General features: G+C 54.1%; 1 protein-coding gene across 1 annotated transcript; it reads left to right on the top strand.

The window, feature by feature from the left end:
• The first annotated feature begins 2,904 nt into the window (after positions 1 to 2,904).
• On the top strand, positions 2,905 to 25,599 carry PADI6 (peptidyl arginine deiminase 6). The gene is made up of 16 exons (XM_027109999.1): positions 2,905 to 2,996; positions 3,715 to 3,898; positions 5,600 to 5,672; positions 8,549 to 8,613; positions 9,118 to 9,229; positions 10,036 to 10,161; positions 13,726 to 13,904; positions 14,157 to 14,260; positions 18,224 to 18,335; positions 19,998 to 20,105; positions 20,308 to 20,462; positions 21,173 to 21,329; positions 21,424 to 21,547; positions 22,644 to 22,714; positions 23,799 to 23,960; positions 25,125 to 25,599. The coding sequence occupies exons 1-16, from the start codon at positions 2,905 to 2,907 to the stop codon at positions 25,356 to 25,358; spliced, it is 2,058 nt and encodes a 685-aa protein (XP_026965800.1). The 3' UTR covers positions 25,359 to 25,599.
• The last annotated feature ends 1,297 nt before the right edge of the window (positions 25,600 to 26,896 follow it).

Below are 26,896 nucleotides of genomic sequence, written 5' to 3'. Positions count from 1 at the left end.
AACGTGTTGATTTGATACATTTATATATTGCAATACGATGACCACTGTAGTGTTAGCTGATACCTCTATCCCATCACATAATTATCACCTTTTTGGGGGAGGATAGATTTAATTTCATAAAAGCAAATTAAGGGGTTTTCTTTTGTGTGGGATTCAACTTTCAAACCTCTGAATTGAGATTGTTTGGTGACTGTTTTATGTCTGGTTCCCGGAAACAGATTCTGCCCACAGGAGGTTTCTGGGCCGGGGGTGGGGTGGGGGGAATGGTGGGAGGGTGCTCTTAGGAACCATAGGTGGGAGGGAGTCTGGGGGGCAGTGGGAGACGATGAACTGGGATGTAGTGACCACAAAGGTTTTGGGAAGTCCCCTGGCATGCTCTGGGGCTGGGCCCTCGGAGTTGTCCTGAATTAAGACAAGCAGCCTGCCCTTTGTCTCCCCACATTGGATGTCGCTGCCCCCAAGGAGGGACTGTAACCTTGGGAATTGGCAGTAGACGATTCCAGGAAAGGGACTTGCTGTGAGCAGCCGGAAGCCAACACTCATAGCAGCTGGGGAATTAATGCCTCTGCCCTGAAGAGGGGGTCAGGTGGCATACCATAATGTCCACCAGTGACCCAAAGTGACCATGGGAGTTGATTATCTCAGGAAACGTCACTGAGGAACTGAGGGAGGACTTCCTACACTGAGTCAGCATGTGAGGAAACATGGGAATCCATGTAAAAATTGCCTTATAGTTACAAACCCCTCGCTTCATTGGAGAGACCTGGGGAAGCCCACTGGGTTATCTTTTGAGGGGACTGGGGGTCATTTAGTCATTTGGGCCACAAAAACTTATTAAGTACCTACTATGTCCAGGACTCTTGTGGATGCTGGACTGTCAGTGGTGAACAGGAATCCCCCTAGAGGGGGTGCAGGACCTGCTCTAGATCCCTCCAAGCCCCTCTCATGCCCTGAGGGTTCTCCATGCACCAGGCCGAGGGTGCCCCTCCCCACTATACTCAGAGCCCCGCACAAAGCAGGGCTGCCCAAAGGCGGGAGAGACAGAACTCCCATGCTCTTCTGCTCCAGAACCCTGAGCCCAGCCCTCTCGACCCCTCCCAAGTCAGACCATCCCTTTCCTCCAGCCAGGCTCTGGCTGGCTTGTGTGTGAGCAGATGGGTGGATGGGTGCGGGTGAGCCATTTGGGGTGAGAGCATACACACGATGGGCTCCTCCTACCAGAGGGGCAGTTAGGGTCTTCCTGGCCACCCCCTGCCTCCAAGAGCCCCCAAAAAAGCCACTCCTGCAGTTATGCTGCATGCTTAAAGCCTCCAAGGAGGGCTAGTTTTCTTTTTAATCTCGAATTCACCAAGCCTGACTCACCGGCAGCCTTCACACGGTACCCAACTCATGTCCCCCAGGCAGTTACACACAGGTTACTCATCACAGCATCGTATGCCAGGGCAAAAGACTGAACACAAACGCTTATATATGATTGCACAGCCTTCCTCAGAATACTGCACAGCCATAACAAAGGCTCAGGATGCTTTTTACCTACTGATACGAAGAATGTCTCTCTGAGTTACAAATACAATGAAGTGAACAGAGCGAGGTACGGAACACTGTGCAGCATGTATATTACCATTTATGTAAATGCAAGAAAGGGGGGAGGAGATAGGTTCACGTTGGCCTGGTGACGCATAACATTTATTTGGGAAGACTTAGAAGAACCTGATGCCTCTGGCTGCCTGCACGTAAGGGAACTGAGTGGGTGAGAGACAGGAGGAGGGAAACTGTTGCTAAGCCCCTTTTGAACTTGGACCCATGAATGTCATAGCTATTCACGAATAACTATAACCCACACTTAAAACATAAAATGAACAGTTTTAAAGTTAGCTGGTAAGCCTCATGGGCTGGAACAGGTGTTCTCATTTCTTTGCTCAGTGAACTCAGCAGAGATGGGGAGCAGCTGGTGACGCGCTCAGCGGGGCTCTTTCAGACATTCATTCCACCAATACCTGCTGGGAGCTGGTGACACAGCTATGGTCAAGGATCCCCCTAATCACCTGGGGAGGGGGGGGCAGCTTCCTGGACCACACCCCAGGAATTTGCAACTTTAAGAAGTCCCCAGGGCTTCCCTGGTGGCGCAGTGGTTGAGAGTCCACCTGCCGATGCAGGGGACACGGGTTCGTGCCCCGGTCTGGGAAGATACCACATGCCGCAGAGCGGCTGGGCCCGTGAGCCATGGCCGCTGAGCCTGCGCATCCGGAGTCTGTGCTCGCAGTGGAAGAGGCCACAACAGTGAGAGGCCCGCGTACCGCAAAAAAAAAAAAAAGAAAAGAAGAAGCCCCCATCCCCGGATCATTTTTGCAACCACCAGAGTGCTGAGGACCACTGGTCCAGCACTTTGTGCCTTACCTCATCAATTTCCAAGAAACACACACCTTAGAATCCAGGCCCCAGAGCCTAGAGGTGCTGCCACGTGCCCCACTCCTGACCACTGCCCCATGCACCCCCCTACAGATATTTGCTCCTAACAGCTTCCAGCTGAGTTAAGCCTCCAGCGCCATGGCCAGGTTGACCAGTCCCAGGCACCAGCTTCCCAGAGCCCCTCTTGCTCCCAGCTGGAGGCTGGAGACGTAGGCAGCCAGCCTCAGCCTCCGAGGGTCTGCAGGCACTAGGTGCTTCATAAATTCGTGATGCGCGGACTCTGACCCCAGCTGCTCCTTGGCACCTCCCTTCTTCCCAGCAAACCTGCATGGAGAAAATCAGTTACACTTGGGTAGCTGCTTAACAAGGGGGCGGGCTGGAGAGGCCCTGAGCCCATAAGAGGGCAGGGCGATGGGGGAGCCCCGGGGTCGTCCGAGGCCACTGTGTGAGGGCTGCTGAGCAGGTCTGGGGGTGGTCAGCTTGGAGGGCCGTGCCATGTCCTTCCAGAGCACTGTCCATCTGTCCTTGGACAGCCCTGCCCATGCCATTTGTGTGCAGGGCATGGAAATCTACTTGGATGTCAATGGGTGAGGAGCTGGGGGCGGGGCCGGGCTGGTGCCTCGTTGCCCTCCTGAGGCTGCCCTTGGGTTATGCGGGAGTTGGGGGTTACCTCCATTCTCCGTATATTACCCTGCTGTCCTGCCTCATCTCAGGGAGCCTAGTTTGGGTCTTTAAGGGTCCCCCAGTCCTGCTTCTGCCCCTCATGGGCTGTGGGGCCGTAGAAGCAAGAGCCTTGCCCCTTCTTGGTCCCCTTACGTGTGAAATGGGGGTAAGGTTGGCTCCCAGCGCAGCCGTGAGGATTGAGTGAGGGAGGCTCCCGTGAGCTGGAGCTTCGGTGGGGAGGTGACTCACGAGTCCATGTCTTCCCCAGGTCACGGCACAGACCTCCGAATGTTTTTCCCCTGTAGGGATCCCTTGTGGCTGAGACAAGTGGCTCTCCCCACCTTGGAAGTCAGGAGTTTATAAATAAGATGTATTGATAGCTTGGTAACTTCTAGAGTGTCAGTGGGAGGATGGGGTCTGGGCTGGAGCTTGTCGGAGGGGGGACATGGGGGTCCTTGGAGCAGGGCATGGTAAGAGTAAGGCTGAAGTTGTGTTAGGACCCCAAAACTGCCCTGACCATAAGTTAGGGTGTCTCAGCACCTGAGAGGCTGGGGGGGCACTCCCCTCCACACCAGCTGCACTCTAGGCCGAGGAGGTGAGGCTCTTGTGCCCCAACTTCTATCTCCTTGCCGGGCTACCTAGGTGTGCCCCGCAGCAGTGCGAGTCCTTCACCGTCGATAGCTCTCCGGGAGTCATGGTCCAAATCTATGGCACAGACCCAGTAAAGATCGGGGAGGAGGCTGCCATGAACTGGTGGCCCCTGTCACATCCCACGAACGTGCTGGTGGGGATGACATCCCCAAGCTCTGCCAACGACAAGGGCAAGGTAGGTCCTGGGGGGAAGATGAGGGGGACTCCCCCGGGAGATGGAGCTAACACGACCCCTGGGGTCTCCCTTCTAACAGCTGACGTTTCCTGAGCTCTGAGTCTATGAGAAATTCAGTGCCAAATGTTTTGCACATCTGACCTTAGTGCTTGCAGCAAACCTGTGAGGTGGGCACTCCGTGACCCCATTTTACAGACGAAGAAACTGAGGCACTGAGTGAGGGAAGTGCTCTGCCCAAGCCAGTAATCAGCTGAACAGGGATGCAAGCTCAAGCATGTCTGTCTCCTCCATGTGTGCTTCGGACCAGGACACCAGCTTCCAAATTAGCTGCTTTTGAAGTCTGGCTTAAAAGGTTTCAGCAGCAGAACTCAAATGGGCTTTTTGGCTAAGACTGATCTCCCAGCCTCTTGATGAACCTCAAGAGCTGCGCTGAGTTCAACGCTGAGCACTAGGTGTCATGAGTTGAATTTCCAGAGGCTGGCATTACCTCCTTTTACATAACAAGGAAACAGAGCTAGAGAGACCCCTGTAAACCTAAATAGCATAACTACCGTGGGACAGGTCCGGGATCTAAGCCCAAGTCCGTGCCCTTTCCCCTGGGCAGGCTGTCACCCTAACAGAGCCCCTGTGAGGGAGAGGTGCCCTTCCACCTCGTAAAACAGGCTCATCAGAGTCTGAATGGTTAGTGGTGGTTCTGAGTGATTAGAACCACTTGATGCCCAGGCCACACCCTCTGCCAATCAAATCAACCTCTGGGGCTTCACAGCTCCCAGGTGACTCCAATGTGAAGCTGAGGGTGAGAACAGCTGAGGAAGCACTTTCAGGACCAGGGGACTCGTGTTGGCAGAACTTTCTGGAGGGTAGTTAGCAGAGGACTAAGCAGGGCTGACTGAGGGCAGCACACCCCTCTCTACACTGTGCGCAGGGCAGGCAACTCCCTAACAGGCAGGTGGTACACTTAGGTAAGACTGAGCATCTCACAGATAAGGGTGGAGGCTGTGATGTGGCCCAGCTGAGCCTAGAGGAGCTGAGACGTGTTCTCTGCCCAGGGCTCAGCCTCCAGCACCATCGACAGTGAGATGCTTACTCCTGGCCCCAGCTAATGGCTAGTTCCGTGGTTCGTGGTGAAGGCCTGTGGTCAAGGCCAGTGGCTGAAAGGCAGGTCTTTGTCTGAAGACTCCTCTGGAAGCAGAGCTTGGTGTGGGGCACAGGAAAGACTGTCCCGCCCCCAGTGTCCTGCTTCCTTCTGGGCAGCTTAACCCATTGGAGGCCCCACATCCTCATGACCCATCTCATGGGGCAACAGGTGGGGTCCCAGGAGGGGCAGGTAGAGTGGGGAGGATGTATCGTGTGACTTAAAGCTTGACCTCTAGAGCTGGACAGCCAAGACTGTAAATTCTATGCCACCCCTTTTTCTGGCTGAATGATTTAGTCCCTCGATCTCTCTGCCCTTGCGGGTAGAGCCCACCTGGATGGGTTGTTGTGAGGCCTCGGTGTGGAAGGGCCTGGAGGGTCACATCTTGTTATACACGGGGGTTATTACAGTACGGTGACTGTACTGGCTCACAGCAAGGCACCGGAAGCTCAGAAACTAACTCAAGACCAAGGTCAAACGGCCAGACACAGGTACATGGCTCAGGGTCCTGCTCTGGCCCCCCTGCCCTCTAGTGCTCCCATGGGTGCTGGGTGCTGTCTCCACAGGTTTCGGTCTCCTACTACCAGCACAATGAGGATGTCCCCATGGCCACAGCTGTGCTGTACCTCACGAGCATTGGTGAGTGTCCTCCCAGCCCTGGAGAGGAGGGGTGGGCTTTGCAGAGGCCAGAGGAGCTGAAGGGGGCTCTCCCTGTAACGAGATGCCTCCTGTGGGTCACAGGTGGATTCACACAGTACCCGTTCCCATGGTCCCTCAAAGCTCACTGCTGACCTCATTCTCTGACCAGAACAGAGGCCATCGGGACCCCATGTGTTCACATCATCCACCTACCTGTGTCAGGGTCCTACATTCCGCTTCCTCTGTTGCAATGGATGATGTGTCTGGTCCCAAGTTAATCTTAACCATACCAGACTCTTTCCCCTCTCATTCAATAACATTCCTTCAGCAGTTCTTACTGATGTAGGAAGCCACTACCCCTCCTGCCCTCCTCTTTAGATTGTTCCAGAACAAACTATATCTATTCCCTTAATAGGAACAAGTTATTATGCCTATTCTCTTTTTTTTTTTTTTTTTTTTTTGGGTTTCCGGGCCCCCACTGTTGTGGCCTCTCCCGCTGCGGAGCACAGGCTCCGGACATGCAGGCTCAGCGGCCATGGCTCACGGGTTCAGCCGCTCCGCGGCATGTGGGGTCTTCCCGGACCGGGGCACGAACCCGTGTTCCCTGCATCGGCAGGCGGACTCTCAACCACTGCACCACCAGGGAAGCCCTGTGCCTATTATCTTAAGGAACCAGCTATAATGTCTGTTCTTAGACCTGATTCTATGTTGTCTTCAAACTCCACTCCCCCACCTCCCTGCATCCTTAGTTTTTCCTCACTTTCCCTTGAACCTGCTCAGACCAGACCCCTACCACCAATGCTGTCCTCATCGAACCCCTGAACACCTTCTACTGCACTCAGTTCAGTGGTCTATGCTCTTCCTCTTCCTGGACCTGTCCTCAGTGTTCACGACACTGGTGGTCCTTTCTTGAGCCACTTAGGGACCCTGCGCTCGGCTTTGCCCCTCTGCAGCTGGCCTTTCCTTCTCAGATCCCTGTGCTGGATCCTTTGGCCACACCCCCCGACCCCGCCTGTCAGTGCAGTGCTGCCGGGCTCAGGCAGCCGGTCACGTGGCTCTGCACACAGCCCACAGGTGACTCGCAAAACTCTCTAGCCCAGCATCGCTCATAAACTTGGGGGGTCTACTCACCAACATAGCTTCCTGAGTGTCTGACCAATGTCTCAAACCTTTTTTTGTAATAACAGGTAACATTTGTTGAATACTTAGAGTGATAGGCAGTTTTCCTATATGTCAAACCAGATCAAATTACCCTAGGAGAGTGTTTCAGAGAAAGCGATATGCAATTTTCAGATCAACATTTCTTCTTTTAATTTTATTTATCTATTTTTTTGGCCCTACCCTGCTGGCATGTGGGATCTTAGTTCCCTGACCAGGGATCAAACCGGCGCCCCTGCATGGGAAGCGTGGAGTCTGAACCAAACTTAATACACCCCAAATTGAACTGATTCCCTCTACCCCCAAGTGCCTCTTTCCTAGTAGTCTCCCACATGGTGCTAGAAGCTCCATCCTTCCAGCTGGTCAGGCCCAAGCCCTTGGTGTCGCCCTTACTTTCCTCTTAGCCCGTGTTGATCATGAATCTTGTCGGTGTTGCCTTAAGTCTAGCTTGAATCCAGCCACCAGCCACTTCCAAAGCTCTCAGCCTGGTCCGAGGCATGGTCATCTCTGCCTGGGTCACCGACAGGTCCCTAGTGCGGTTCCCTCCTCCATCCTTGATCCTCTACAGGTCCAGTCTCAATTCGGCCCCCAGAGAGGCATCTCTCTAAAAGGCTATCAGATAACGTCTCTCCCAATCAAAGCCTCCTACCGCTTGCCCACCCTCAGATTAAAGCTGGCATCACCGTTACCTACACAACCTACCTCAGCTGGCCCCTACGCTACCTCTAACCCACGGCCTCTTTCTCTTCGTTTGTTCATCCTGTCCTAGGCACACTGGCCTCTCTGACCCTTGAAGTTCCCACCATGCACTTCCTATTCTAATTGCTTTTACCCCAGATACTTATACGGGTCACTCTCTTGCCTCCTGCAGGTCTCTGTTCACACTTAGAAGACTTTTCTGATCCAAAACTGAGACACCCCCTCCACCCCCTTGTTCCCTGCGGCATTTTACCATTGGACATAATATGTATTTTACTTATTTCTTCACCCCTTGCCACTGGCGCATGTGTGCATGGGTACGCACACATACATCCTAAGATCAAAGGAGACAGGGCCTGTCCTGTGCGCTGCTGTATCCCCAGGACCTAGAACAGTACCTGCTTGGCGACGGGCATCCTTGCCAGGTGCTGAGTGGACAGCAGTAAACGAGGTCTGTGCCCTTGGCCCTGACATTCCAGTTGAGAAGTAGCACGCTGAATGTCAAGAGTTAGGAACAAAAATACGACCGGGGTGAAGCCACGTGGTGGTCAGCAGGGTGGGGAGTGGTGGAAGGTGGGATGTAAAGACCCAGAAGGAGCCTCTGTGGTGATACTTGGGCAGAAGCCTAGATCCTCAAGCTCTGAAGGGGCTGGAATCGCCGTGTATTGAGCCCTGGCTGTGTCCTAGGGGGCCAAGAGCTCTCCCAGAGGCTGGGGAGGAGGGCCTTCCACGTAGGAATCACCTGGGAAGAAGCCAAGAGGCACAAGTGGCCTCATGACCACAGTGGACTTGTGTTGTGGCCTCCCAAGAGGTTGGGGGAGATACATGAATACCTGGGCCTCTCCAGGCTTGCTCACGAGACACTGTCTGCCTCTGAGGAAATTTCTTCCAAGCCGGCAGCATGCCCCAGAGGCTGGAGGACCCTGATACCAGCCTTAGGCAGCCCTGGGGACTTACCTACAGCTCCAAGGCTGCATCCAGCTGGTCTAGACGGTTGAGGCCTCTCCCTCCTGTTGCAGAGCTCTCCCTGGACGTGGATGTCTACCGCAGTGGGCACTTCGAGACCAATGACAAGCAGGCTAAGGTGAGGCTGCCGGGGATGGGAAGCAGGCCAGGCGCCCAGGAGCCAGATCTGGCCCACAGACTCCATTTGGCCTTCAGAGTGTCAAGTGGCTACAATACAAATCAGCACTGATGACGTCAATTTCTAGCTCTTCCAAAAGATTAGAATGTCTGGTGGCACTAGTCTCCCATCTTAGCCTGGTCGTGTAACCAACAAGGCCGGAGGGTCAGCTGCCCCCTTCAGATGGGACATGTCTCCTCCAGTTTGCCCCGGACCCCTCCTCCCCTGACACTGAGCCAAGGTAGGAAACTGGTAACCCACATCTAGATCTCCGCCTTCCTCTCAGCCCGCTTACCTGATGTTACTGTCCTGTCCCTGTAGGTACTTGAGTGAGCAAAGTCTGATCTAGAGGTCCCTGTCGCCCTGGAGAAAGGCTTGACTCTGCCCCTGAGGTGGAGTAGCATCTGCAAAGCCAAGGACTTAACCTGGCTTCTGCCTGAACCAACATTCCTGTCTTCTTTACAGAAAAACTGGGTCTGGGGCCCCAAGGGCTGGGGTGCTATCCTTCTTGTGAACTGCAGCCCTGCTGACGCTCACCAGCTCGTGGACAGGAAGAGCAAGGTGTTCTCTACAGAGGGTGAGAACTGGCCGCTGACCAAGGACCATCACCCACTTTCCTCCCTGGGCTCTGCCTCCCCTGGGGCTTCACTGCTCCACCCCTCAGCAAACCCAGATTCCAGGCTGATGTCCCTGCTCTGGGACCATCAAGTCTCTTTTCAATGGCTTGAAAGCGTGTAACTGGGCAGAAAGGGGCCCCTTGACAAGAACATGGGCTCTGATGTCAGGTAACAAACAGTTACTTCCTGGCCATGAACTTGAGTATGTTAAGTTCCCTGGTCTTGTTTTGCCATCTGTAAAATGGGAATGATAAAACGGACATCACAGGTGGTTGAGAAGACTAAATGAAGACACACAAGGGGTAGGCAAGACCCTTCCTAAAAACCCTCTTGTAGCCTGGGGCAGGACCCTGAGTGTCCTAGCCAAAGCCCTCTTGGATCTGGTCCTGACTTGTGGTCTGGACGTAGATTCCAGGTCCCAGCAGTAGAATGGGATTTCCTGGTTCACACCAAGGCTGGGGGGGAACGCACGCTGAACTGACCATGCCAGGCCCTGTTCCAGGTGTTTGTGGGGACCATCTACCCCTTACAACTGATGGGGTAGATGCCACCCTCACTCAGAGTGGGCCCCAGCCGCGGCAAGTTGCCTGTAGCCATACGTGCAGCAAGTAGCAGAGACAATGATGCAGGCCTAGGCCAGAGCGGGAGGCACAGGGTCCTCGGTGCTCCAGGATACAAGCCCCTCCACCCCGACCCTACAGCTCCCTCCATCCCTGGAGCGCTGGCCTCCAGAAGCCCCTGAATCTTTGCCTTGTCTTTTGCTCAGAAACAAAGAGTCTGTCCCAGATGATACTGAGAGTTCAGGGACCCAGCTGCATTTTAAAGAAATGCCGGGTGGTTCTCCACACCTCCAAGGAAGAGTCGGAGAAGGCAAGAGTCTACCGGCCACAAAGTGAGTGTTTCTCCACATGCCAGGGCCAGTTGTGGCCACACCTGCTCCCGGCAGGGTCCCCGTCAGAAGCCAGCTGGGGACCGAGAGCAACAGGTCAGGGTCTATTACAGCCGGACTTGTGTCCCTGGGATCTTCTGGCTGCCACCTTCACCATGGAGTAAGTCTATACACGTGGGTGAGTCATTGTACCTCCAAGCCACTTTCCCCAGTGGGGGCGATGATCGTGCCTCTCCTACAGGACTTTCATAGCCGTATGAAGAGAGGTGGGCATTAGATGAAATGGTGGCTATAGCCTTGTATAGATTAATGTCTTTTCCCGAGTATTCCTGCCAGGTGAATCCATCTGTTTCTTAACCGAGACTTGGCTGTATTAGGTTTTGAGAATTCAGAGGCTGGGAGGCCAGAGTGGCAGGTATGCTAGCACAACCGGCCCAGGTACCACACAGCCCAGGTGCCACGTGGCAGGCAGGTGGTATGTCCTTATTCTACAGATGAAAGCAGGGAGGGCTGCTGGCTTAGACAGTGGATGTGCCCAACTCCAGCAAAATACCCTTCAACACACAAGTCTTTGGATTTCCCTAAACGGGTTCAGTATTCAGTGCCTCTCAATTAAGATTTAACTCTTTGCTACTTTCTTTAAAAGCCAAGTCTAGCTTCAGCTGGGCAACTGGGGAGCATGTGGTTTGCGGTGGGCCACCTCTGTGTCCAGCGTGGGGGAGCGTGCCGCAGCTCCCTCCTTGCCCACGCTCGGGGGCCTCAGCTCCGAGGCAGCTGTTCCCTCTCTTCTGCAGACCTAGGTCACAGCTGGATTGGAAGTGACCTTGGACTAGCAGAAAAGGCAGCCCAGGTTGTATGTGGTCCTTTGACATGTGGGCTAGAAATGAGCCTTAGAAACTGTGGCTCTAGGCCTGGTTCAGGCCACGAGGGCTGTTCTGGTCCTATGAAGCCCACTATGTCCAGGCAGCTCTGAGGTGGGCTGGGCTGGATGGGCCTTGGACCCTGCTCAGGAGGCCAGGGATGTGTGTACCCGCCCAAGATGCCATACTTCAGGCTACCTACCTGCCTTTTAAAGTATTCAAAAATTTAGGGTAGGGCAACACAGCACACTGTGTTAACATATCCTCCAGGTGAAGCTGAGTTGAGCTGAAGTTGGAGAGCCATAGTCTAAAAGATAGAGCAAAGGAATTTAAGAAATTTCCAGAGAAATTGAAAGCCAGAGCATAAGGTTCGAGGAAAGAAAGGAAAACACTTGCATGAAAGCAGTGATCAACTATGATCAGCGCGGTTGAGTGACTAAGATGCCCAGATCAGTGGGAAAGTTGGTTTTCAAAGCTGGTCATTAGTGACCTTGATAAGAACAGTGGGGATAAAAAGAACAGTGGGGATAAACAAGAGTAGGGAGTTCCCTGGAGGTCCAGTGGCTAGGACTCAGCACTTTCACTGCGGTGGCCCAGCTTCGATCCCTGAGGGAACTAAGATCCCACAAGTTGCGCAGCGCAGCCAAAAAAAAGAGTAAAATGGGCAGGCACAGCGAACATAGACCACGGAAGGAGTCTGCCATAAAGGGAAGTATGTGGCGGTAATAACTGGGTGGGGCATGGGGTGGGGGTGGGGAACAGTGTCTGAAGATGGTAGAACACAGCATATCCATGTGCAGATGGGATCCATCCAACAGGGGTGGTGAAATAGATTCAGGAGAAAATTATAGGAATGGATACACAGTACTCAGAATATGGGAAGAGGGAGAGTTAATGGCCACAAAATAGTGTTTCCAAGTACAGCGGAGGCCCCCTCTGAGGTTTGATCATATCCTAAAAGATCTTTCTTTTAGGAAAGATCTAAAAAGATCTAGAAAGTGTGGCTTTCTCCAGCTGCTTGAATGCCAGGGTTGAGGTCTTGGTGTGGGAGCTGACGGCATGTGCAGGGTAGTGGGTCAGGTAATGTGTCTTGGAACGTGAGGAGGGTGCAAAGGGGAGTGAGGGTGGAGGGTGGGAATCGGCCGTGTAGAAAGGTTTGGGGCTGGAATGAGACTGTAGATGAGCTGGAAAGACTGAAAGAAGAGACGCCGCATCTGTCTTGGAGGTGGTATCCGAGCCATGAGCCTTGACATTGGCGTCTAAGATGATGCAGAACTCAAGTTCATTGAAATGAGGTCGCAGAAGCGGACTGGATGGTCTGGTCTATGGTGTAAATGGTACCCAGCAGCCTAGTGGTGGAGACAAGCCAGTTCTAGAACAATCCACGGAGGATGGAAAGGGTGGTAGTCAGGTACAGCGAGGAAGGGGGCAGGTGGCATTATCTGATAGCGTGTCCCTCAAAGGGACAGGATTCTTGAGGAATGAAGAGATGGTCTAGAAGTACCATTGAAGATCAAAGGGCAACTGCCCTACCTCTAAGCCCAGGGGCACATAGGAGGTAGAAGAAAGGAGCACAGTTCAAGGGAGACTTTCCTCTGTGCCCCGGGGCTCCTGCTCTAGAAGGATAAGGATATTACCTGCCCTCAAAGCCTAGGGCAGATGGACAGACAGCCGAGTTCCAAGCAGGGGCTTGGGGAGTGGAGGTGGTGAGCGCTCAGGTAAGCTGAGCGAAGGCAGAAAGGGCCTCCTGGGTAAAGGTAACTGTTGTGGTAACCCTTTGCTGTATAGTGGGGGTGATCGTTACAGCACCTGCCCCAAAGGATGGTGAGGCCGCAAGTGAGTCCGAGCCCCGACCCCAGGTGCCGGCATGTAGTAAGTCCATGAGAAACGTTAACTGTGCCTAAGCGCAGGCGACTAGATACTAGAGAAGGCCCCCAGCAGCTGGAGGGAGACCAGGTGGTGGGCAGTCACCGTCCAGCCCCACAGCACGCCAAGCACGCCTCTTGCGAACCCTGGGCGGGGGCCCTGCAGGGACGCAAGGGGTGGTCATCTGGTCTCGCCCCCTCAAGGTCTGGCTCAGGGCAAGCGAGGAAGCCTCCAGGCAGACTAGAAGCAGGAGGCCGCCTAGGTACATCCCCAGCGCTGGAGCTGTCCAGCTGGCCGTGCCACACGCTAAGGCCAAGCCTGCAGCCAGCACCCCTAGCCCTTGCGACGAGGTTCTTCTGCAGAACCGCCTGGAGCCAGTCTGCGAGGCGAGCCACAGCCCCACTCGGGTGATCACTGTGTTGCAACCCAGAGCAAGAGGCCGGTGAAGCAGGCCATGGCCCCAGCTTGTGTCGGAGTGTTTGGGTGAGGCTTCCAAGCCTATCTCTGTACAGCTTCTCATCTTGAAGACTTACGATATTCTCCCCAAGGCTGGCCAAAGCATAGGCCCATCATGAGCCTTCGCCTCTTGAAGGCAGGTGTTTTTATCTGAGTCCCGGCTCCCGACAGGTCTTTGAAGAGTGAGTAACTGGCCCCCGTTTGTGAACAAACACCTGCTGTCCACTAAGCCCTAAACACCAGGAACCTAGGGGCCGAAAAGCCATCTTGGCCCCCTCTGTCCTGGGACTCCCGGCCCGACTTCTGACCTGAGGAACGTGCCATTGGGTGTGGTGATGGGCACCAGGCTCCTTCAGCAGCCGATCTGTCCTTCTCTCCTTCCTAGAAGACAGCTCTAGCACCTTCGAGCTGGTGCTGGGGCCTGACCAGCACACCTACAACTTGGCCCCCGTCGAGGATGACTTGGAGGAAACCTTCTACGTTGAAGCCTTAGAGTTCCCATCCGCCAGCTTCTCGGGCTTGATTTCCTACTCGGCCTCCCTGGTGGAAGAGTCTCAAGACCTGGTACATCCCCGGGTAGAAGAGCGGCCCTCAGAGCAGGGACTGTGGGGGAAGGGAGACCTGTCACAGCTGGGCAGAAAATGGGAGCATGGTGGGTGGAGCTAGGGTGTCATGTCACCTTTGGGTAAGAGCCTGTGGAGGACAGGTAAGGGCCCGGAGGTGGGCTGGGCTGAGCAGCTCGAGGCCCAGTGTGGGGGAGGGGGAGAAGGTGGACGGGGAACCAGGTCACCAGCAGCACCTCGTCTCACATCGCAGTCGATTCCAGAGACCGTGGTGTACAAAGACACCGTGGTGTTCCGGGTAGCTCCTTGCGTCTTTGTCTCCAGCACCCAGATGCCTCTAGAGGTATACCTGTGCAGGTAAGAAACCCTCCGGCTGCCTGGACCGAGTCTTTTCTATAACTGGCAGGCTCTCCTGTCTGTCGGCGGGGTGGGTAAAGATGATTAGACTTCTCACCAGGAATGTGAAATCCTTCCACCTGAGGCAGCCACCCAATGCTTGTTTGGATACTTACAAGGCTAGGGCTGGAGCCGTGACCACGGCAGTCCCCCTCTGGTCTTAAGGGGAGACAGACAAACAGCATGGTTTCAGGTAGGATCCAGGGCTATAAAGCCAGGTAAAAGGATGGAGGGGTAAGGATGAGATCGTTATAGGGACAGCAGGGAAGCCTGCAGAACCAGGAGAGAGCAGGCAAGAGGAGGGGGAGGGGCGACAGGGCAAGGTGAGCAGGGCCTCAACGTATTAGGGCGTAGCCTCCGGGACTGTAACGGACCCCTGGACAGTGGTTTAAAGTCAACTTTCTCCCACCTAGTTGCCCACAGTGGCGGTCAGGGGCCCTGGTTCCTTTCAGGCTGTGATAATGCTTTCCCCTGGGCCGGCAGCTTCATCTTTATGATGGAGGCTGAGCACAGGCACTTCTGAGGCCCGGCCCCTAGGAAAGGGGAAGAGCCAAAGTCCGGGCAAAGCCACCCATTTGTCGCTGCTGGAGTCTGGAAGGCTTCTGAATTGCTCTGCTCACGTGCCAATGGCCTGAAGAGGTGCAGGCCACACCTAACGGCAGGGAGGCCAGGAACGATCTCTAGCTATGCGGCTGGAGGAGGGGAGAAAAGACTCTGGCAGGTAAAACCCGTGGGAAACCATCCAGGGTTCTGCACAACCACTCCGGCCACGTGGAAAACCAGAGGTACAAATAAAAGGAACCAGTTCAGCCATTGCGATCACGTGGGCCAGACGCAGCCATGGCTCGGGCCGGGGCGGTGGGAGCGCAGTGATTAGATTCAGGATTGCTTGGAAGGTAGGCTCCCCAGCCCCCAAGTTAGCTGAGGGATGGGATGCAAAGAAACAGGAGTGTCCCCTGGGTTTGGGGTATGCAACGAGATGAATGGTGGTGTCCCTGCCTGGGGGGGGGGGGTCAATTCGTGCTTTGGCTCTAGAGACATAAAGCTAGAGACACCCGTTACGTTTCTAAGTGTCTGGAGCTCAAGGGAAGGTCTGGCAGCTGGAGATGGGGGGGCCCTGGCACGTTGTGGGTATTCAGAACCACAGGCCTAGCTGAGCTCAGAGGAGGAGGGAATATATTGGGAAGATGCCTGAGAAGTGAGCTCTAGAGCCGTCGAACCCTCGGCTCCAGACAAGAACCTAGCAAAGGAGCCTGAGAAGGAAGAAGTTCAGATGAAAACCAGGAGAGCGGAGACCCAGAGGTGAGGGGAGGGTGATACCTGGTAAGAGGCCAACCATGGGAAATTCCGAGGAGAATAAAGTGCCCACTGGGTTTGGCAAGATGGAGGCCACTGTGCAGAGCGTGATCCTGAGTGGTGGGTTTGAAAGTGTGGTGGGGTCACAATTGCGTCGAAGGAATGAATGGGAGGGGAGTACTCTGCAAAACGCCAGAGAAGTGGTCTGAAGGGGATTTGGGAAAGGGAAGGCTGTTTCTTAAGGGAAGCAAAGAATAATGCTAATGGATGTGATCCAGCAGAGAAGGGGGAAACTTGGTGGGGAAAAAGCGAACAGGTCACATTGGCCTTAATAGATAGGACAGCTCACCCACTTTGTAGGAGCAAATTGACTAGAGGAACTGTTAGTGGTAGGATGCTGTCTGGTGCTAAGGACCTGTTGAAGTTGCCAACTTAGAGAACCGTCACTGTGGTTTTTCTCCAACTATTTTTGGTAACGAGCTCTAGGGAAGAAGAAATGTAGAACTGAATCTAAGCAGGGTTGTAGTTTTGCCAGGCAGATAAGGCCAAGGGGAAGGATAAGGGTATAATTATTATGATGCGTCACAGACTCAAAGTTAGATAAGGAGAAAAGAAAAGACACGGGGTGATGGGAATAAAAGCAGTTGAGGGCCAGGCATCACAGTGATATCAAGCTGCTGGCCCAGGGAGCAAAGTGAGCAGGGAAGATGGAGGTGATGGAACTGGACAGTTGATCTTGGAGGTGGTGAGACCATTAGGATGGGAGGGTAGAAATAAGACCTTGTCAAGTCAAGGATCTGAAGAGGTCACGGTGGCCTGGCTGTAGCACCTCATGGCAAGGAGTACGTCCATCCCTCCTCCAGACTCAGTGGAGGGAAAGAAGAAAAATAGCTCTTCCACGGGAGGGCTGCTAGGAAGTTGGGTCCACAGAGGAATGCCAGGCTTCAGAATGAGAAGGTAAAAGGGAAGAGCTCGAGGGATTTTGCTGACAACTGATATCCAGGTATAAGATCTTTCTTGTCTTTTGTATCTGAAGACAGTTCACTCACAGGAGGCATCTACTGAGACTCTGATCTTCTAAGACTCTCCCATAAGGGTGGTATTCAGGCACGGCTTGATCCAGCTTTGCCACAGATGGTGTACAAGACTGGGGCTACACTTCCTCCCCCAGCACACATCTCAGACTGTTTCAGACCTTATCAGGCTGGCCAGTTCCCTGCAGTCTTGTCTGTGTAGAATTGAAAAATAGGTTCTTTGGAACAGTAGCATGGAATAGCAATTCAAGCTTTGGACCTGGATTAGAATCCAAATTTTTCACACTTCCCAATGGTGACCTTGCTGGCATTCAGCTCATGAGGACCTGTTGGTAAAATGGGTGGTCTCAACGTCAGCCCCAAACATCACTGTTTCTCTCCAACAAGGAATGGATGTGCACTGTGGACCTGTAAGCCTGGTGCTATACATGATGGCACTAAGACCTCAGGGCTCAAGACCCACCCCTGCCAACCATATGAATATGACAACCTTGCTGGCCATCTCAAGGGGGCACTAGGCTTCTTGGCTTCTCGGGAGAAAAGTACAGCCCCCTTGCGGTGAGAGGAGTCAGCCCTCTGGGTAGATCAAGGCAGGAGAGCCTGGGGGCATTTCCTAGATCACTGGGGCAGGGAGTGGAATGTGACCGCAGAGTAGGGACAAGCAGGGTCTTAGGACATGAGAGTGGAGACTGACACTAGTAATTTTAAAAAATTTTTATTGGAGTATAGTTGATCTACAATTTTGTGTTAGTTTTAGGTGTACAGCAAAGTGATTCAGTTATACATATATCCATTCTTTTCTAGATTCTTTTCCCGTATAGGTTATTACAGAATGTTGAGTAGAGTTCTCTGTGCTATACAGTAGGTCTTCATTAGTTATCTATTTTATTTATAGTAACATGTATATGTCAATCCCAATTTATCCCTCCTCCCCTTTCCCCCCTGGTAACCATAAGTTTGTTTTCTACAACCGTTGACTCTACTTCTGTTTTGTAAATAAGCTCATCTGTACCCTTTTTTTTTGAGTCCACATATAAGCGATATCACATGATATTTGTCTTTCTGTGTCTGACTTACTCCACTTAGTATGATAATCTCTAGGTCCATCCATGTTGCTGCAAATGGCATTGTTTCATTCTTTTTATGGCTGAGTAATATCCCATTGCATATATGCACCACATCTCCTTTAACCATTCGTCTGCTGATGGACATTTAAGTTGCTTCCATGACCTGGCTATTGTAAATAGTGCTGCAATGAACATTGGGGTGTATGTATCTTTTGAATTATGATCATAATTATGACCCATAATCATGGGTCATATGGTAGTTCCGTTTTTAGTTTTTTAAGGAGACACTAGCAATTCTTGACCTGACTTTGCCATGAGGTAAACCAAGTGATTCCGGGCAAGGCACACCCTGAGCTTACCAATTGGTGCTCCATGAAGTGGGGGGACAGCAGCTCTGCTTACCTCATGGGCAGGGGCATCATCTCTCCTGACCAGGAGGAGGTTCCCCCTTCCCCTGTGACAGAGAGGTCATGACCAGCTGGGGAGCCTTGGAGGCCTTCCTAGAGCCGGCTTATCTCCCGTGGCAGAGAGCTGCAGGTCCAGGGCTTCGTGAACACAGTGATGGAGCTAAGCGAGAGGAGTAACATCCAGGTGGCATCTGTCTACGAGGACCCCAACCGCCTGGGCAGGTGGCTCCAGGTAACCCCCCACCTGTGGGGGAGGGGTGGGGGAGACACCATGTGCGGCACATACAACAAACTTCACCAGCTTCTGTTCAGGCTTCCAGCAGAGCTAAGACTAACCAGGGGCGGCTTTGTTCTTAGGAGGTCAGTGGTGGCTGAGATGAAATGACTTGCCCAAGTCCTAGCCACTAAGGGGTAACGCTTAGAGTCCCACCTCCTCCCATACCAAAACGTACACGTTCGAGACCACAGAGCACCTAACCCTAAGGCCCAGGTGTCTGAAGGGCTGATGCCTCCAGCTACAGGCTGGCAGGCCTGGGGCACTGCCCCAGGGTCCAGCTTGACCCTGGCTGAGCAGGAAGTGTCGAGCCCAGTCTTTTGACGTCTGGTCTGTAGTCACAAATGACGAGGACCTAAGTAGTAGCGATGAAGGAGAAAGGGGCCGACTTCTGCCCTTGATCTTGCCGTGATAGAACTCTAAGTACCATGAAAGCAAGAAAATGATATGATCTAGTGAGTTACTAGATTTACCTTGGCGCTTTGCGTGGTCAGGAACGTCTTTAAACGTGGGAGGCAAGGAGCTGGCCATGCAAAGATTGGGGTTGGGGGTGGATTAGAAGTAGGAGCCCTTCAGGCACAGAAACAGCCGACTGAAGATCTACCACGTGAGGAACAGAAAAGCCGGTGTGGCCAGATCAGAGTGAACTACCGTCAGAGGTAGGTAAGAGCTAAATTATCTATCGGGGACCTTTTACACAAAGGTAAGGAAGAGAAGAAACCAATCCCAAGCAAGACAAGGGGAATTCCCTGGCAGTCCAGTGGTTAAGACTCTGTGCTCTCACCACCAAGGGCCCGGGTTTGATCCCTGGTTGGGGAACTAAAAGCCCGCGAGCTGCGCTGGTGCAGCAAAAACAAAACCAAACAAGATGACGTTGAATGGTATGAATCAGGGGAGTTGAATGTTCTGAATTAGGTTTTTTTGTTTTTGTTTTTTTTGCGGTACGCGGGCCTCTCTCTGTTGTGGCCTCTCCCGTTGCGGAGCACAGGCTCCAGATGCGCAGGCCCAAGCGGCCATGGCTCACGGGCCCAGCTGCTCCGCGGCATGTGGAATCTTCCCGGATCGGGGCATGAACCCGCGTCCCCTGCATCGGCAGGTGGACTCTCAACCACTGCACCACCCGGGAAGCCCCTGACTTAGGTTTTAAAAAGAACCTCTGGCTGAGAAATAGAGCGCCAACCTTAGGAAGGGGCAGGAATAGAAGAGATGCCGATTGGAGGGCCTGACAGTCACATGGGGAAGAGGTGGTCTTCCCCAGGTGGCTTCCCCTGAATAGTACCAGAGAGGAGTCCACTCGGAACATATTTTGGAAATAAAGCCAACAAGGCTTGTTCGTGGATTCGGTGCAGGGGACGAGTGGAGGAAGAATCTTAGGTGACTCATCAGGTTTTAAACCTGATGAACAGAAGGACAGGCCAGGGAAAATCCCCAAGAAGGGGGGGATGCCTGTGCAGGGTTTTGAGGGCTGAGCAGGAGGTGGCAGGAAGAAGGGGGTTCTCCCTGCACCTGCTCTCTGGAGGTGGCCCGTGTACAGGGAGCCCTTGTGGCTGGAAAACTGGATGCGGGAAAGCAGCTGATGGAGCGAGAGAAACTCACAACTTGTTTCCCTGTGTCCTCCAGGATGAGATGGCCTTCTGCTACACCCAGGCTCCCCACAAGACTATTTCCTTGGTCCTCGACACCCCTCGGCTCCCCAAGCTCGACGATTTCCCCATGAAATACTCACTGGTGGGGGCTCGGTTTGACTGATCTGAACTTGGTCCAACCTCTCAGGCCTGGTGCCTGCTGGAAGTGATGGGTGCCAGGGGAGAGGGCCCAGGTGGCCTCTGGGGGAAGGGGGTGTGGGAATCTACTGAGTCTGGAATGGGGTAAGACTGAGGCTTAACGCCTGTCCCTCCTAACACCCTGCCCCTGCTGGGTCTCCTTCCAGAGCCCTGGGGTTGGCTACATGACCCAACGCACCCAGGACCATACGGTGGCCAGCATAGATTCCATTGGGAACCTGATGGTGTCCCCACCTGTCAAGGCCCAAGGGAAAGAATACCCTCTAGGCAGGATCCTCATTGGCAGCAGCTTTTACCCCAGGTGAGGCAAGAGGCCAGGTAGTGGCCAGATGCCTTAAAACCAAAGGGAGGGATTCTTGTAGTTCACCTGGACCCACCTGATTCCCAGAGGACTCAGCAGGTCATCTGCTCTGGACCTTAAACCGTCAAGTCAGGACCTCTGAGTCTTTGATTCATGTAGGAGACTAGAGGTAGAAAAAGCAGGCAAACCACTCATTGAGTGGTGATTCCAGGGTTTAAATTGAAGCATGCTAAATCTGGTTGGCCTATTGACCCAACATGATGTTGCTGCCACAAGATGTGTGGCTAGATTTCTCGGTGCCCGCTCATCTAAATCCAGGAAATACTTGTGTCCCAGGGTTCAGTCTTCATCCAGAATCCACTGGCTCAGTCCTGAGTTGAGCCAGAGTAAAGGATTCTTTTTAAAATTTCTATGGAGGTATAGTTGACTTACAATGTGGTGTTAATTTCTGCTGTACAAAGTGACTCAGTTATACTTGTCTACATATTCTTTTTCATAGTCTTTTCCATTATGATTTCTCACAAGGTATTGAATATAGTTCCCTGTGCTCTACAGTGGTAAGGGATCCTTCATAACCACCCCAGCCCCCTATGGACCAGCCAATGGGTAGAGCGGCCAGTTACCCGAAGGTAGCCTGGCACTCACCGAGTTGCTGGCAGCCCACCTGGGCCATGCCAGCTCACGGGCTGTTCTTTCCGTCTTCCCTTTAGCAAGGACTGCCGGAACCTGAGCAAGACCCTCCGGGACTTCCTCTACGCCCAGCAGGTCCAGGACCCAGTGGAACTCTTCTCCGACTGGCTGATGACTGGCCATGCCTATGAGTTCATGTGCTTCATCCCCACACAGTACAAGGTGGAGGACAAAAAGGTCTGTGTTGGAGGCTGGAGAGGATGTCTCCCACCCTCTTTCAGAGACTTGGGGAAGGGAAGCTAGAATCTGACCCTAGTTCTTTGATTCCCAGGACTTCTGGCTGCTCCTGGCCAGCCCCAGCTCCTGCTACAAACTGTTCAAGGAGAAACAGAAGGAGGGCTATGGAGACGCACGTCTGTTTGAAGGGATTAGAAAAGATCAGCTCCTTTCTAATGGTAAGGGGACCCCCCCGCCTCCGCAATAGAGGGCAGCTCCTCGGTCCCAGATGTCCTTTCTAGAGAACCATTTCTACTTGGTTCCTCCTGATAGAAAAGGATGCTAGGGAAGCATAAAAGCATGAAATGTACCATATTAGAACATCTTGTTCTCTTTCAGGGTAATTCTGGTGGTACTAGGACAGGACAGGCAGATCAGCCAGAAATTCGGGGATGGCTGAGAGGCTGCCAGGATATATGCAAAGGGGAACTTAACACATGGATGGCTCCACGCGGTGGGGGACAGACCAGATGCTACCAACACTGGTGTCTGGATGTCTTCGGGGAAGGTTGGGTTAAGTACCTGGGTGTTGGGACTTCAGGGTCTCCTGGTCACCCTGCAGGAAGACGTAAGTGGACAAGCAGAGATTGTGGGGCCTGGTGCCACAGCAGTTCTGTTCTAAACCTTCTGGAAACCTAGAAAGGGAGTGTGGGGGAGGGGGTGAAGTTCTCGACGTGTGGCCTGAGGACCACCAGCTTCAGTATCACCTGGGAGCTTGTGAGAAATGCAGAATTTCAGATCAAATTCTGAGGTGGGGCCCAGGATCTCATGGTTCTAGGAGGGCTTATGGAAGGCGACCTGTCTTATGAGCCACCTGTCACACACCAAAGACCTTGTGTTATCCCAGCTGATGGCCAAGTGGAGCAACTGAAGAACAAAGTTAAATAACCCGGGCAAGATCATACGTGGCAGGTAGCCAGGCTGTACCCAGAAGGCGTGGAGGCGCCCAGGTGAGTGGGGGCCGATAGCCCTTGCTCACCTGGTCCAGGCTGCCCGCCTCAGACCCGATCCCAGGCTCCTCCCCTCCGACCCGGGACCGAGTGGCCGGTTGTGGCAGTGGAAGTCCTCCTGCGCTTTCATGGACCCTGCTGAGTCCCCACATGTGACGTTTGACCTAGAATGGGTCCCTGGAGGCCAGTCAGGCCACCCACCGTCGTCACTGGCCAGAGAATATACCCAGCCATCTGTGCCCAGGACTGGAGTCTGCCCAGCCCTGGACCACATGGCCCGCCCCCCTGGCCCACAGGCCTGCCCGCCCTCTCCTCCTTCCTACAGGGAGGGAGGCCAATACCATCAATCAACTTCTGGCTGATGAAAACATGAGGAAGCAGAACGCCTATGTGGAGGTAGGGGCCCAGGATTGGGGACCTTCTCCAAAAGGCAGGGGGAGGCAGGGACCACCTTGGCAACAGGTCCCTAACTGAGCAATAACTATGACCAAGCATCACACACGATACCTTACTCTAATCCTCAAAATAACCCTATGAAGTAAACCCACCTTGTCTATGAGGATAGCAAGGCTCAGAAGAAAGCCACCAGCCTGAGCCGATGAACTGGGGAACCAGGTTTGAGCCCCAAGTCACCTAGTGTTGGACGCGAAGACAGTGCTCCTGACAGAAGACCTCCCCGACCCTGGCTTCTCTAGGAAGCTCTGGGCACCAGAGAACACACCAGGGCCTTCTCAACACTCCTGGAGGAAGCGGCCCTTCAGCTCAGAGTCAGAATCACCCAGCACCTCAGGTCCCTTAAAATGTGAATCACAGGCTGTGAGAAGCAGACTTTCCAGAAATTAAATACCTTCTAGCGGGGAAGCCACGGCCTGGAGAAAGGACGATGACAGGCCCAAGGTCACCCGTCAGCACAAAATCGCTTGGTCCACTGAGTCCTTATGGCTCCCGGCCAAGGCAAGCTCTGTGCCCTGACCTTTGCTGAAACAGGGGAGGCCTCCAGGCACAGCAGGGTGGGCAGCAGCCAGGTGGGGGTCCAAACAGCATCTCTGAGCCCTGGTGACATGCACCGTGGGTGTGAGGTCATGAGCACTATGTCAAGACCTAGGAGATGCTCAGGCATTGGGTATTAGCTGGTCTGGGCAGGGAAGTGCCCCGGGAGTCCACTGCTGGTGTCCCTTCCTAAGGATGGGAGCAAGTGCCTGGCTTTGAGGACCTATTCTTGCCCTCGCCCAGGTCCCCCACTCTGGCCAGGACTGAGGGCTAATGGGCCCCATGCTACTGCAGAATTAGGACTAGGGGCTGCCCTGGCGCTGATGAGCTGAGGGATCCCGGCCTCTCGAGACCAGGCCTTTGCTCTGAGCCCCGACTTCAGAGCGCCGGCTCCCCGCCTGCAGTCGGTGCCGAGGAGATGCAGCTGCTTCGGGCTGGCAGCCGGTACCCGACAAACTCGCTGCCCTCCCGGCCCTTTCCCGCCCCGCAGAAGTGCATCGACCTGAACCGCAGTATCCTGAAAAGGGAGCTGGGCCTGGAGGAACAGGACATCATCGACATCCCGCAGCTCTTCTGCCTGGAGCATATCGCCAACATCCCCTCCAGCGAGCAGACCGAGAAACTCTACGCGAGGCCCTACTTCCCTGACCTGGTGAGGGGTGCAGGGTGCTGGCTGGGTGTCCCCGGGCTGGGGCTGGGGGCAGTCTGGCCGACTCTGGCCAGTCTCTTGACAGACACGGTGCTAGACTACGGAGGCGGGGTCCAGCAGACAGTGGCGCCTGAGAGGGAGAGAGGTGAAAGCCCTTCTCTCCCCCAGTTAGAGAAGACCCCTCCAGGGAGCAGGTGGGCGGGGGCCCAGGCTGGACGACTTGCCAAACAGGGACCAACTTCAAGGGCCCACCTCACAGACGGGGACGCTGGGCTCCACCAGAGTGGAGGGGGTAAAGCTGTCTGCTGGCCATGAGACCATGGGCAAGCTCCCTGAGCCCATGAGACCATGGGCTCAGCTTCCTGTCCATGTATCTGGGCAGCACCCTATTTAGAACAGGAATTGGGAATTTGGGGGTGTGGGTATATGCGAGACCCCTGCTAAGGCCAAGCCTTCCAACCGTGGCCTACATCTGACCTTTCTCTCACCACTGTGCCCCATCACATAGGTGCTTAGAATGAATTGAGACACTTGGGCTCATCAATTCCTTAAACACTTCCAGGCCTCTTCTCTGAGCCCCAGGGACACAGGCCCTGCATTCAATCACACGGGGTTCTTTTTTACAAGACCAGTGAGGCCCTCTGGGCATGCAGTAGGAGGCTACATAGGCCCTGGGAGTAGGGAGGTATGGGTAATGGTGGGAGAAGCTGCTTCTGAGGAAGAGATGCTAGAATTAAGACGTGAAAAATGGACAGAAGTCCAATGGCAAAGCCGGGCGTAGAGAGCATTCCAGTAGAGGTAGGCAAGATTATGGCACAAACAAGACTAGAAGGCCAGGACAAGAGAAATGCAGTAGAGGACGCAACAGGGAAGTTGGCAGACCTCAGCTGGGCAAGATTTTGGTTTTGCTATTGAGAAATATATCAGGAGTCATTGGAGGGTTAAGCAGAGTGGGGTGGAGTTTGCTCGGATGGATTGGCGATGTCTGTCTGAGCACAGGCTTGGAGAAGGGGTACCCTGTGCTTGTCTTTCCTGGTCTAGCCCAGCCACAGAGGCAGCTGGGTTTTCCCTTGCAATAAGCCCAGTGGCCTTCCTTCCTTAGAAGAGGGACAGGGGCCTTTCCTCCACGGCTCTGACCCCTGTTCATCCTAACTGCCTCTCTGACAGCTGCAGATGATCGTGATGGGCCAGAACCTGGGCATCCCCAAGCCTTTTGGGCCCCAGATCAATGGTACCTGCTGCCTGGAGGAAAAGATCCGCCAGTTGCTAGAGCCCCTGGGATTCCAGTGCACCTTCATTAATGACTTTGACTGCTACCTGACTGAAATCGGAGACTTCTGCTCCTGTGCCAACATCCGCCGGGTGCCCTTTGCCTTCAAATGGTGGAGGATGGTGCCCTAGACCCACCTTAGCGCTGCCAGCCCTGCCCCAGCATGAATGGCCCACTATCACCACTCAACAGTGTCTGACCCTTGCCCTGCTCAGGGGCCTGGAGTCAGGGTACTACACCCCTTACTCACCCTGTCCACCCCCGTCCCTCAGCATTCAGTGGGGTGGCAATACTGGCAGCTTGAGCCCCTTGGAAAAAGATGGAAAATGGTCACTGAGAAGTTACTGAATGTCCATTAAAGCTCTAGTCGTTCTCACTGCATTTTGGCCACGGCCTCCTCATTTCAGGGCAGGGGGTAATGGCTAAGGATGGAAAGCGGAGCAGCTGGGACATCTGTGGTCAGGCTGTCCCACTGGGAAGGGCAGGAGACCAGGCTACCATGGAGTTGCTGTCCCTCGTCTTCAAGGTCTTTGCGTGTAGTGGGAAGTGGTTGGGCTCCGATCACGCAAATTCTTCTCCAGTTCAAGCATCTGATGAGCTGGACGTAGGTGCTTGAGCTGAATACGACAGACTCTAGGCTTGGGGAAGGGAAAGGACTCCCCCTCGGCCTGGCAGGAGCTGCAGGAGGCCAGGCCCGAAGAAGAGTGACCCCCGTGCCTTGTGGACAGCGGGCATCAGCAGGGAGAGGCTCTAGTGTCCTTGGTCAGCAGGTGTAAGACTCTGAAGGCCAAGCTGCGACAGGCAGGCCTGCATGGACCTTTGTTAAGCCTGAAGTGTCCAGGGTAGAGGAAACGAACACCCACTCTAGGACCCAAAGCTGCCTATTGCCTATCAATCATCTCTGCCCACCCCTATGTTTATGGCACAAAAATGCTATGAAGTCAAATGATCCTGAGGTTTAACCACAGCTGCTCCCACCCTGCCCCTCCTCCTGCCGACGGGAAGCTCCAAGCAGTCCAGGTACGTGGAACGGGGCAGTGCCTGTGGGCGGGGCTGATCTGATGACATAAAGCAGCCGGCATCCCAGAGGCTCCACAAACTGGACCGGTGTCGGCACGCTGGTGGCTGGTGACCTGGAGCAAAGGCTGTCAACTTGGGTAGAACAGAGAAGGCCTGGGGCCTCTGAACCCACGACTGGCTGCTTGGTGCCCCCCGGTGGACAGCTCGCCACACTGCCAGTAAGGGGCCAGCACGGCCTGGAAGGGGCACATTTGTGACCAGCGCTGAAGTGACAACAGGGCTCCCTTACGAGGAGTGGGTGGAGGAGGGTGGGGAAGGCACACGTTGTACAGCCCTCTTCAGGTGCTTTCTGCGTCTCCTCCTCTCAAAGCCCCAGGAATATGACACGCGATGAATAGGAAAAACTCCACGTTTTGAGTTGGGCCAATGGGGTGCTAAAGCGTCCCTGAGGGTCACACATTTCCAGGAACAGAGCTGGGAGCTCCACTCACCTCCCAACCCCAGCAGGGCTCAAGCCTAGAAGCTAAAACGACCCGCGCTTCCCCGGGGCCCAGAGTGGGAGCCCGGGCCGGGGCAGGAAGGGCTCACACAAGATGCCGTTCCGTGTTCTTACGTTCATTCCGCTGAAAAAGAAGTGCAGAAGCCAAAA

This window comes from Aethalodelphis obliquidens, unplaced genomic scaffold (assembly GCF_003676395.1).
Source record: "Aethalodelphis obliquidens isolate GAN/ISIS:26980383/991018 unplaced genomic scaffold, ASM367639v1 scaffold9, whole genome shotgun sequence".
Lineage (NCBI taxonomy): Eukaryota > Metazoa > Chordata > Mammalia > Artiodactyla > Delphinidae > Aethalodelphis > Aethalodelphis obliquidens.
This window is presented reverse-complemented; position numbering and strand designations above follow the sequence as displayed.

What these genes read in the sequence shown, in the direction of transcription:
- PADI6 (XM_027109999.1), top strand. Translation starts at nt 2,905, where the DNA reads ATGTCCTTCCAGAGCACTGTCCATCTGTCCTTGGACAGCCCTGCCCAT. An exon ending in GCTGTACCTCACGAGCATTG is followed by an intron (nt 5,673 to 8,548) that starts GTGAGTGTCCTC and finishes CTCCTGTTGCAG; the next exon opens with AGCTCTCCCTGGACGTGGAT. An exon ending in ACAAGGTGGAGGACAAAAAG is followed by an intron (nt 21,330 to 21,423) that starts GTCTGTGTTGGA and finishes TTTGATTCCCAG; the next exon opens with GACTTCTGGCTGCTCCTGGC.